This window comes from Leopardus geoffroyi, chromosome B3 (genome assembly GCF_018350155.1).
Source record: "Leopardus geoffroyi isolate Oge1 chromosome B3, O.geoffroyi_Oge1_pat1.0, whole genome shotgun sequence".
Taxonomy (NCBI): Eukaryota; Metazoa; Chordata; class Mammalia; order Carnivora; family Felidae; genus Leopardus; species Leopardus geoffroyi.
In genome coordinates, this window is record NC_059337.1 from 81,622,668 (window position 1) to 81,635,688 (window position 13,021).

The window sequence follows — 13,021 nt, forward strand, 5'->3', positions numbered from 1 at the left end:
AATACTTTGCATCAGCAAAATGGCATCTATTCGATGCTTAGAAAATGCTTAGCTACAAATGTATGTCCCTCACAATTTGTCTTCATTTGCATGTGTTCTGAAAAACTTTAGTCTTTTCTGTTTCTCTTTTCAGAGAGAAGAATAAATTTGATCACCTTATCTATATGTTTCATTGTAGACTATCACTGCTATCCTTCATTTAAAATGCACATGTTCTAATAGAGATACCTCCTGTAATGATGATCTTTTTGGTGGAATTGATAGGATGATATACACATGTTATCTCTAAGCCTCTGATAATTGTGTTTCCTTATTTTTATTTTAGAAGCAAAGCACTGCTTTAATTTCCATTAATGAGAAAATGGGATTGGGGCACATGGGTGGCTCAGTCACTTAAGCATTCAACTCTTGATTTTGGCTCAGGTCATGATCTTGTGGTCAGGGGATCAAGCTCTGCATCGGGCTCCATGCTAAGTGTGGAGCCTGCTTGGGATTTATCTCTTTCTCTCCCTCCCTCTCCCCCTTCCCTCTCTCCCCCTAAATAAATAAATAAATAAATAAATAAATAAATAAATAAATACTAAATGTGGAGCCTGCTTGGGATTTCTCTGTCTCTCCCCATCTCTGTCTCTCTCTCAATAAATAAATAAACAAATATTTTTTAAAAAGAATGGGATTAAAAGAAATATGAATAAGGATTATATTTGCAGAACCTGTCTATTTAACAAATGTTTATAAAGTATCTCTTTTATGCCAGAAGTTAGGAAATTCAGAAAGAGATGGACACTTTCTGTAAGACTTTAAATTTTTATTTCAAATAATAACATTCTGATAAGAGCCAAGAGTTTTTTGCTAGAAGTGTCCTTTTTTCAGTTATGGAATGAGGATGATAAAATACCCATCTCATAAAGTTTTTGAGATGAGTAAATAAGATAGTTCATCTAAACCATTTACCCCCAGTGCCTGGTATATAATAAGCACTCAGTACTTGTTAGGTGTTATTCACTATGACACTTTGTTCACAATAACCTCTTAATTATTTATTTTCCTGTGTTTCTGCTTAGTTTTTCTGTATTGCTATCAGGGCTAAATTTCTAAAAAATGGGTCTGATTTTGTAACATTACCTCGATCATCTTTCAACTTGAAAAACCCTTTGTTGGGCCATCTTTCCAACTTGAAAAACCTTTTGTGGTTTTCTGTTGTCTCAAGAAGAAAGTCTGAAACACGTGAATGGCATCTAGCATGTTAACCATCTGACCTTCACCTCCCTTTACCAAGCCAGCTTCTGCCTTTGCCCCCCATTAGCTTGTAGCCCAAATAGGCCATGTGTGGCTACGTTCTCCTGACTTGGCTTGTGTTCTTCTTTCCACCTAGAATTCCTGCTGTAGGCCTCAACCCTTATTCTCATCCTTAACCTGAAGAAACAATTCCGAGCAATGTGGGCAGCTCAGAGATACCTCTTATTCTTCCCAGACAGAATTTTTTGATCCCTGTTATTTTTATCTCTTTAACATTTATCACATTATTAAAGTTAATTACATGTGTCTTGCTCTCCCACTAGCGTGTGAGTTCCCTTTAGAGCAGAAACAATAACTTATTCATCATTGTATCACTAGAACCCAGTGGGCACTCAGTAAAAACTTGTTGAAATAATGGATTGAGATTTGGTTTAACTTTGTTTTGATTTCAGTGGTTTTTGTTATTCTAGGTTCTGGGCCTTGTCCAAAATATGAGTGTTTTCCAGTGTCCAAAATGTAAACATAAAACTCATATTTTTGGTGCTGATGGTGCCAGAAGACTAGCAAGGACCCTTGATCTTGATGTTCTAGGTAAGACCATAGGATATTCTTTTGCAGAGGAAATGGCAGAAGGGGAGGTGTGGATAAGATGATGATGAAGAGTGTCTCAGAAAATGATGAATTGTCTTCAGTTTTGTGTTTTAAATTAAGTATAAGGAGTTGTATGTGTTTGTTAACCTTTCTTTGGCTTTATATATTTCATTAGTGGGAGGCTTTTTGAAGAGGAGGTTTGTTCTGCCAATTATCACTTTTACCATAAGCAAGAACTGCCTATAATTGAGTTTGAGAAGAGTTTTGTGGTCTGAGTTTTGTAATTTGAAGTCCTTATTTTAAATAATGGTCATCACTTTTTTGCTAAGATGAGAACATATCTCTCAGTATAAACAGATAGGCATATGAAAATACCTGGTCAGTGTGTTGTAGCAACCTTTGAAAGTGTCAGTTCTTGATGCATATGAAAAATGCCTTTCTGATAAGTTCTGAATTTATCAGTCCTTTTGCTCTAGAAAGATAATATTTTCTGTTTTCTGTAATCTTTTTATAATGTGTTTGCCATGTCTGTGAAATATAGTACCTGAAATTTACATTGTACATACCATTCACGTTACTGAATTGAAGGATTAATTAGTGTTATGAGAAGTGAACTCATGTGTTAAGTGAGCAAAACACAGATTTTAGATAAAACATGATTTTTGGAAAATGTACAAGCAACTTAATGGACATTTTATGAAACATGTGTTGATAATTTTCGTTATGAATGAGTTTCTGTTCTGGGCAAAGGCAGATGTTAGATGCTGAATAAGGGAGGAATAGAGTGAATTATTAGTTTTAGGAAGTTAACAATTAAGATCCCTTAGAGATCAAGGAATTTCACAACATTGTTTATTATAATTAAACTTCTAAAAGTTGATGTTAAATGTGTTATTGTTATTATGCATTTGTACTGTAGCAGCCACCACAGTACCAGGTGAATACTAATGTTATATTTTGATACGTTGCTTTAATTATAGCCACTAATTATACTCTGCAACTGTTTTTTATTTAACTAACCTAGAAAGTTCAATTTCCCAAATCTGCATAATAACAACAGATTGACATACACTTATGTAATAAAGTAAATGTGTAATTATAATGGCGCTATTGAATTATGCTGACAACATTATAATTCCCTGATTTATAAATGGGTGGTATGATATACGATATTGTAAATCATTTATTTAGAATTTGAAATATATCTCTTAGAGAAGCAATCACACTAAGTTACATTTTAACCAAGAGCTCACAAATGTGTAGTTACCCTGAGAATGTGTCAGAAATACTGATTACTGATCACGAAAAATGGATAGTGTTTATAGATGGCTGTATCTAACAGTGTTATGGGAAAACTAATTTGGAATCCCAACTCAGGGCACATCTCTTCCTTTTAATGCAGTCATGGGGCCCAATGAAACTTCCATGATCTGGAGCAGGGGCTTCAATAACAAAGAGGTTGTAGTCAGGAAAAAGGAACTGAAGTCAGGGAAAGAGCTGTCCCAGCTATGGCCTCCTGGCTGGTTGAACTTCCCGGGGGCCCTAATATGTCCTTTACTGACTCCCGGGCTGCCTCTTAATTTATTTTCATCCATTGGGCTGCACTAAATAATTATTTGGGAAAATGGCTCTCAGAACTTTCTCTGTAACAGTTATGTCTCTGAAATATGCCCTTGCTTCTTTCAGACCTGGCCCCTTAAAGGTGCGTTTCAAGGCCAGACTGCATTTTACCCACTCTCCATACCATTACTTCTTTTTCTCCTCCTTTGTTATGCAACTGTTAGCCCATTACCACTTTCACTATGGTGTGCCACCTATTTTCTAAAAGGGTTTTCCTCTTTCTTGATCAACTCTTCTGTGCTTATAGATAGGATTATGAGTCCCTGAAAGTCAGAAACTATATTGATAGGTGCCTATATAAAGGAGAAGGTTGTGCCTTTTTTCTTCCATTATTGCAGTAGAAATGAAAACATTCAGGTTTCCTTACTATATAATGGCATAAATCAAGAGAAAAAACTTTATGGGTTTCTAAGAATTTTATATAACATATTTTCCCCTACCCCCTGTGACAGTTTCTTACAGGCTTAAGTTGATCTATAGAATAGACATCAAATTTAAATGACTACTGAAATATTCATGTATTTTGTCATTTGGCTATTGAACATTTAAGAAAGGTTTAAAGAGTTGATTAAAATCCCCAAATTTGCTGACAAGAGGAGCATGAATTACCCGTTCCTCTATGCACTTCATAATATAAATTATAATAGGTTTGTAATTTTGTAACATATACTTCTGCTTTATTTAAGTAGCCTGGCATGGTGCTGAATGCCTTATTTTGCATAAACATGCTCACATACACACAGGTTTCAGTAACCTTTGTATGGATTTGGAATTGTTCTAAGAATGTTCAGTACCATCATGAGTCAACTCTTCTACTTAAGACTCCATTTACAGAATTTTAAGTCTAAGCCTTTTGAAAGGCTTCATTTGTGAAGGTATGGTAGAGTCAACTGGACTATGGATCAGAGCATTTTCTCCCTAAATTCTACCACCTAATAGTAACATATCCTCAGGAGAGACACACAATCTTTCTGACAAGTCTGTAGTAGAGGTCTTATATACTTGCTGAGATCTCATCAAGCTCACAAGTTATATATAATGCTATATAGATTAATACATAAAGAAAAGTGGTTAGATATGATAAAGAGGCAGGTCGTGGAGATAACAGATCTGGCTTACTTTCAGGCAGTTCTCTTAGCTCACTCATCTGCCAACCTCAGGAAGATAATTTATTCTTTTTTGGGGCTTTGTCTCCCCATCTTTCCCTCTTCATTTTCCTCTTGTTATTTAGTACGATGTGTCTATATCAGATATTACAGGGAGAAATAATTTTACAAATGTCTTCTAAGCCATTTCTTGCTGGAAGACCCACAGCAAAGAAAAAATCAGAGTCCTTATCCCTTGATTGGCTACCATATAGCTTTCATATACACATATACAATGTCTGAACTACCCTCAAATGGAATATGTTGCCCCTAATTTTCATTTGAAATTCCTTTTTTAGAGATTTAGCAATATGAGGATAGTCATAATTCAAGTTGACTTGAAAGAAAATTTTGTTTTTTTTCTGAAGTTCACATAGTGAAATTCCAAATGCCTGTATAAACTTTTATAGTGCTAATGGATGTCTGGTGGGCTCTTTTAGGGGACATTCCCTTACATCTTAATATAAGGGAAACTTCAGATACAGGCCAGCCGATTGTGTTTTCACAGCCTGAAAGTGATGAGGTAAGTGATGTTCTTAAATATGTATTTTAGTATCTTTTTACAGGATATATACTTTTTGATATTTAGGAAGAAAGTTGGGAAGATCAAGTTTATCTATTTGCAGTCCATATATTAAATATTAGTTAACTTATTCAAAGCATCTTTAAATAACTATATTATATGGTAAGCATACCATTGCTGGCTCTGAATTATTAGCTGAACAGGTTCACTTACAAAGCCATCACTTGGGGTGCCTGCATGGCTCAGTTGGTTAAGCATCTGACTGTGGCTCAGGTCATGATCTCATGGTTCCTGAGTTTGAGCCCTGCATCAGACTCTCTCCTGTCAGTAGGGAGCCTGCTTGACATTCTCTGTCCCCTCCCTCTCTCTACCTCTCTCTCTCTCTCTCTCTCTCTCAAAAATAAATAAAACATTAAAAAAAGTTTTTTAATTAAATAAAAAAAAAGAGCCATTACCCTACTAGTTTTCTTATGAAGAACACTAACAATGAGCATTTGTAAAATTCTTATCCTGCTGCCTAGCAGTATCTAACTGCCCAAGATTATTGTATTTGTATTAAGTTGTATAAGTTCAGCTCATTGTTTTGAGAAGGGAACATAATGTAAGGAAATACTAAGTTGGACATAGGTAAATTGTTATACTGCATTAGAGATGGGATTTTCATTGCCTTTATTTTTAATAAATATGATTGGGGAGATGAGATGGAAAACTAGTTGTGTTTCATTAGCCAGCATCATTGGAGATACAGTTGATAGGTTTTCAAGATTCCTGAAGCTTTATGACTTTAAGAATAAAATGTTTTATTTTATTCTCTTTGTTAGATGGAAATACAATCAATCATATGTATCTCTTCTGTCCTACGTAGCACTTGTTGTGTAAGCTAGAAGCTGAGCTATCACCTGGTGCATCAGTTTTGATGTAGTTTTTGTATTCCTTTGCTGAAAAGCCTCAGTCAGTCTTCTAATAGCTATTCTTTTTTTGTTTTTCCCTTAACTATTGGGTATAGCTTTATAGTACTGTTCTTTTGACTATCTATAACTACTACTCCTTTCATTCCTAGCTTTCTCCAATCTTATGTGAACTAGAAAATAAAAGAGCTGAGCTTGGTTAGAATCATGAATGAAGTAAGAACTGTAAATAATTCGACAGTCAGGAATGTTGGATATGTAAAGTACATTGATTTTGAGTTCTTTCTCTCAGCGGCCCAAGGTCCTTTCCATTTCTTAAGAGTCAGTATCTATGGTATAAGTGATTGAGTTGCTGGGGATAAGATCTCTGAGGAAATAGAGTGTAGTGTATTGCACTTATCATTGTTTTTCTCTTTTCCTGCCTTTTAGGTGGTAAATGTAAAATTTCTTTTTCAGTCTTTTCTTAGAAATCTTTCAGATAAACAAAAACCATAACCTTTTATTACTCTCATAATTAAAGTCTGCCAACCCAACTATCATAGGTGTACTTTACGCAGAATGAAAGTTGTATGAAAATTGAGTTTAATTATACACTTTTAAATGCCTCCCAAGAACAGACTAAAGACATTCTAAGGTGATTTCTTATGACTAAGAATAATTACTTACTACATTATATCAATTACAAATTTAGATTTAAAAAATTTTTTCTTAATGTTTATTTTTGAGACAGGGAGACAGAGAGAGCGAGAGAGAGCACAAGCAGTGGGGGGTGGGGGGGTGGGAGGGGGAGCAGAGAGAGACAGAGACACAGAATCTGAAGCAAGCTACAGGCTCCAAGCTGTCAGCACAGAGCCCGACACGGGGCTCAAACTCACGAACTGCGAGATCATGGCCTGAGCCGAAGTCAGATCATGACTGACTGAGCCACCCAGGCACCCCACAAGTTTAAACTTTTTAATATTTTCTCCACCTATCCATTATTGCTGTTTTCTTTGAGATTTCTCAAAAGCGAGGAACCTTTCGAGCAAGTTAAAGGAATGTAATGCAAAAGAAAACATATAGCAGCCATCAAAAGATAATATGATTTAAAACTCTAAACAGCAGTGTTTATGTAGTTTTCTGGAGTTGTTTTTTTTTTAAATCTCATTTACATTGTCATAAACGTTAGACCTATTGTTTTACTGTTACTGCCTGACATTTATGAGAATGAGAACAGCCTAAGCCTTTGTGGTTTGTGCTAGATTTGATTTGGTGAGGTCTTGGCAAAAGCAGTGAGAATTTCACGTACCAGGTTGTCAACCTTAAATATTGAAGATTTCTGAGCAATTTTAGGATTTAGACATGGCTATGAAAAGGAAAAAAAGAAATTAGTGCCTTGTATTTATTCTGTTTCCATGGAAATTATTACACTCATTATTATGAATCATCCTCCTAATAGTAGCCTTACAGTGTACCAAACATTGTCAGACATTTTGGTTACATAATTTCTATGCTTACAACTTAATACAATATATAAATAGTCCCCATTTTGCAGATAAGGAAACTGAGATTTAAGGAATTTAAATAGTTTTCCCAAGGTTTCAGAACTAATAAGTGATAAAACATGATTAACAGACAAGTCTTTTCCCTGCAACTCAGTAGTTCCATTTTATCATATACCTTTCGGGTCCTATACTAATAGCTATGATTTCTTTAATTTGTTTTAAGAGAGTACAGTACTTATGTGCATTAAATACATTATCTTATTTGCTACTTCACTCTCCCAGTAACATCTAACTTTCACAGGAAGTGAATACCTAAGTGATACTGATCAACTTAAAATATGATTTGTACTGAATTTAAGGCACTATCAGACAGCTGGCAGGAGTTAGAGTACCAACTAAAAAGTACCAACAAGCTGCTACCTCCTCAGTCATTAGGCAAAACCTTCTGAAATGAGCACTACTGAGGAAAGGAGAATAGTTGACTCTCCAAATATAAGAAGCATGAAATAGCCAGAGAAAGCCATAGAGGATGGGAGAGGAAGTGGACACTTAGGATTCAGAACTCTTAAGTTCAATAGCATTGCCTCTTGTTTGTGTGATTATAATGATTAATTCAACTCTATTTACTTTTTGCCTTTCCTTGCGTCCAGGAAACAAGTAATGGACGCATAAAGGACTGATATTTTGTGCTTTCATCCTTTTTATCAAGTAAAAATCTTAATATTGACATACAGAAAGGTGTGCTGTAAGGTATTCCTGATAAAGTCTTTCAAAGTGGAAACTATTATCTTATAATTTCTAATTTACTATAACCTTATAATTTTAATAGGATTATGTATGATAAATTAGGACTTCAAATCCTTAAAAACAAAAACAAAGGAAAAAAGTTCCCTGTAAAACTTCTTGCACTTTGTTTGCCATCCATTTCCTTTAACTTGTTAATGATAGAGCAGACAAACAGCATCCAGCTATATTATCTGTGTTTGTAGATGCCTCAATAAAAGATCTCGAATAGAAGTGTTATTTTATGTATAACTGAGGTGATAAAAAAAGAGAATATTAATAGTTTGAGAAATCAGAATCATATTTTTTAATATATGATATGTGTATATTGCCTTTTTGCTAGTTATGGATTAAACAAAAGGCAGGGATTTAGTTTGCTTGTTCCTCAGTCAGGAAAAGTACCCACAAGTACATGTTCACATGAGCTCTTCAATGAGATTGTAAATTACTTGAGGACATAATAGTAATAATTGCAGCCACTAATATTTATTTCATTCTTTTGTGCCAGCACTTCACATACCTTATTCTTACTTAATATTCCCCAAACCCTTTGAGATAGCTGCTGTTGTTATTTTTTTTTTAATTTTTGTAAATGTTTATTTATTTTTGAGAGAGAGAGAAAGAGAGCTGAGTACAAGTGGGGGAGGGGCACAGAGAGAGGGGGACCGAGGATCCAAAGTAGGCTCTGAGCTGACAGCACAGAGCCCGATGCGGGGCTGAAACTCACAGACTGTGAGATCATGACCTGAGCTGAAGTCGCCGGCCCGCTTAACCAACTGAGCCACCAAGGAGCCCCACTGGCATTTCCATTTTTAAACAAAACTTTTGTTTCTGTTAACTATAGCAGAGAGTGAAACCATTTTTAGATAAAGCATTATGACTAAAATTACTTGTACTTTGGATTTACTGTTTAATATGTAATGTAGTAGGGGAGCCTGGGTGGCTCAGTCGGTTGAGCATCCGACTTCAGCTCAGGTCATGATCTCACAGTTCATGGGTTCGAGCCTCGTGTTGGGCTCTGTGCTGACAGCCTGCCTCTGATTCTGTGTCTCCCTCTCTCTCTGCCCCTGCCCTGTTCACACTCTGTCTCTGTCTCTCAAAAAGTGAATAAACGTTAAAAAAAAGAAATATTTAATATGTAATGTAGTAGAAGGATCTAGGCTTTGGAGTTAGGTGGACCCAGGTTTGACACTTTCCAGCTTAGTGACTTTGTGACTGTTTCTTTATCCAAGTTGAGTTGATGATGCTTATTTTACATAAGTGTGATTACTTATGCAAAGTACTTGGTATAGTAGGTACTCGATAAAAAAATTTAAGGCTTTATTCATATTTTGAGAACTATTTTTTTTTAACATTTATTTTTGATAGAGAGAGAGGTGGGGCTGAGAGAGAGGGGGACAGAGGATCCAAAACATGGTGCATGCTGATAGCAGAGAGCCTGACGCGGGGCTCAAACTCAGGAACTGTGAGATCATAACCTGAGCTGAAGTCAGACGCCTAAGTGACTGAGCCACCCAGGTGTCTCTCTTTTTTTTTTTTTTTTTTAATTTAATGTGTATTATTTTTGAGAGAGAGAGAAAGAGCGAGCAGGGAAGGGGCAGAGAGAGATGGAGACAAAGAATCCAAAGCAGGCCCTGGGCTGATAGTACAGCCCAATGCAAGGCTTGAACTCATGAACTATAAGACCATGACCTTATTTGAAGTTGCATGCTTAACTGATTCAGCCACTCAGGCGCCCCAAGAACTTTTCTTTTTAAAAAAAATGGACTCTTAAGTGAGATTTTAATACTTTTCTGATAAAATAAAGCATAAGTCAGCTGTTAGGGCTCAAGCATAGTTTTCAAAAATGAAAATGTGTCACACTTAAAACACTTCTGTAAGTCAGGGTAAACAGACCTCAAACAGTTCTTTTACCATGCAGAGTCAGAGAGCGCTCGGGTTAGGTTCAAAGACCAGCTCATCTGGTATTAGCTATAATGCTTCAGGCGAGAAAGACTGTTCACCTTTCTGGGTCTAGGTTTCCTTATCTATAAAGTGGGATTAGTGACAGAATTTATCCCTTAAAGTAGCTGCCAGTTTAAATGAAACATTACTTGGTAAATATTAAGTACTCAAGTAAATTTTAGCTATTATCAACCATAGTATTGTAGTAGTGGTGGCATATTCATAAATCTAAGTATATAAACATATAAATTAATGGTTTTAGAAGACCTTACTATTGTGTCTTACAGTTACTTTTTATAGATAAGATAGGAGAAATAAATAACATTTGCGTTGCAATTATTCAAAACTTAAAAACATTTTTGTAAGGTTTACTTTTGAGAGAGACAGAGCACGAGCCGGGGAGGGGCAGAGAGAGACACACACACACAGAATCTGAAACAGGCTCCAGACTCTGAACTGTCAGCACAGAGCTGGATGTGGGGCTCAAACTCTAGGCGAGATCATGACCTGATCCACCCAGGCACCCCTAATTATTCAAAACTTTTAAAATGCAGATGTCATGACCATTGTTCTGACGGGACCATGTAGGCATTGGGATAGTTTGTGACTAACACAGTGACCCACAGTGGCTTAGGAGTTGCTCTTAGTATTTGGCTGCTCTGGGGATCCCAAAAATGAAGAGTGTAACAACCTAACCCAGGAATTCTTGCCTGGTACCCAAATTTCACCAGGTGAAGGAGCCTAAGGTGCTCATTGCTGGTATTGGATGCCATTCTCAGAGAGAATAGAAAATGCTCCATAGGGTGGTAATAAACAGTCCTATTTGAAATGACTAACAGTTCTTATGCCAAAGAAGTTTGGGCAGCATCTAACTCACGATATCAATTTGTCACAAGAAGAAGATACGATTTTTCTACAACTGGACTGGGTTGCTAGTTTGATGACATGGGAATTAGAGTTTGAAAACAGTAACTGCTGGTATTAAATATTATTTTCAGAAAGTCACCTTCTAAGTAGCTGCCCCCTAAAAATGCTAAAACCCTCTCTTCCCTGCCCACCTGCAGTGTACATGACACCATCTTCTCACTGCTGAACTTCCTCAGCTCACTCAGCCTTTTGACTATTAAATTCAGCAGGCAGCTATGGCCAACAGTTCATGAGTCATTTGATGTCTGCTGGGGAGAAATGTAGAACAAATGAGTCTGTTCTTTTCCAGGCCAAAGCTTACCTGAGGATTGCCGCAGAAGTGGTAAAAAGATTGCCACCACCTCTAAAGTGAATTCCCCAAGTGTTCTGGAAATTTGCCTGGTGCTTAACAATAAGAAGACCTTTGGAAATCAGCAGTGTGGTGATGCAACCTACAGGAATAATAGAATCATTGTTATTTTCTTTTATTTCTAAGGAAATAATGTCTTATTTTCAGATTTGATTTACTAAGCAATGACTCACAAGTAAAATTTTTATATATCAATGTTAACTGCTACATTTAGGAATTTTTTTTTTTTTTTTGAGTGCTGATGTGTACCAACTGCACAGAACTGCATTTTTTTTAAATGAACTACCCCTTGGGGAATCATGAGTTTATATCATAAGCTCAACCTTCAATTCAGGAGAGTTAAAACTGTATTCTTTTTGTGGGACTATGGAGTTAGTCATTTAAAGAATTTATTAACTGCGTACTGATATAAGTGTGATAACTCCATCAGTCAGTTTGGTCTGTTTCAATCTTGTCTTGGACAGTCTTGGACACGTTCTTTAAAAATTTTTTTTTTTTCAACGTTTATTTACTTTTTTTGGGACAGAGAGAGACAGAGCATGAACCGGGGAGGGGCAGAGAGAGAGGGAGACACAGAATCGGAAACACGCTCCAGGCTCTGAGCCATCAGCCCAGAGCCTGACGCGGGGCTCGAACTCACAGACCGCGAGATCGTGACCTGGCTGAAGTCGGACGCTTAACCGACTGCGCCACCCAGGCGCCCCTGGACACGTTCTTAATGTAAAATAACTTCTGCTTCATCTGGACCAGGCTCTACCCTAAACGTACTGAATATAATCTGCAGGGGTGGGGCCTGGACATGTATATTTTTAACAAGATCACAATGATTTTGATGATTCTGGTTATGATGGCAATAGTTATAATAATAGGTAACATCTATCAGGTGTTTCCTTGTGTCCGTATAGTTAATCTTGCATTCGTATGAGTGGGGTACTGTTGTTACCTTCATTCTATAGATGAGAAAACTGAGATATGGGAGTGTTAAGTGTTTTGCCGAAGGTTTCTGTTCTAGCAAGTGATAGAGCTGGAATTTGAACTTGGACAGTGGGATACTGGATCCTCCCTTTTTTATACCAAAGAACATTTGTTTATTTCAAAAGAGAAATACGGTATTCAGCATTTCCTCCAACTTACTTGACCATGAAGGCCTTATCCTATCCCTTTTAGGAGCATTTCATGGAGTTTGTGTTTCAAATGATACACTTTGAAAAGCATATATCTTATCTAGTTGAGGCTCAAAGATATTTGGGGGAGCTTTCCAAGGTCAGGAAGCAAAATAGTTATAAAGCTGCAAGTACTGATAAGAATCATTAGTTGACCCTCAGTTACAAAGAAGTGGTCTATGACTTTTGGCAAATACCTTGACATCTTCTGCTTTGTAGTTAAACAGGTAGAAAATTAGAGAGTCACATGTTGTTATAAACATGTTTTCACACACTTGTATTCACATAAAAAACTGTTCATGGCAATTTTATTTGTAGTCACCAAAAACAACACAGAGCTTTTCA

The 13,021-nt window shown here is 36.4% G+C and overlaps 1 protein-coding gene across 8 annotated transcripts in view; it reads left to right on the forward strand.

Moving 5' to 3' along the window:
• Nucleotides 1-11,714, forward strand: part of NUBPL (nucleotide binding protein like) — a 222,916-nt gene extending 211,202 nt beyond the window's left edge. For all 8 annotated transcript variants that reach the window (XM_045450635.1, XM_045450636.1, XM_045450638.1 and 5 more), the window contains 3 exons: nucleotides 1,710-1,830; nucleotides 5,036-5,118; nucleotides 11,454-11,714. In XM_045450635.1, the coding sequence (XP_045306591.1) occupies nucleotides 1,710-1,830; nucleotides 5,036-5,118; nucleotides 11,454-11,516 (267 nt within the window). In that variant the 3' untranslated portion in view covers nucleotides 11,517-11,714. The remainder of the gene's footprint in view (nucleotides 1-1,709; nucleotides 1,831-5,035; nucleotides 5,119-11,453) is intronic.
• The last annotated feature ends 1,307 nt before the right edge of the window (nucleotides 11,715-13,021 follow it).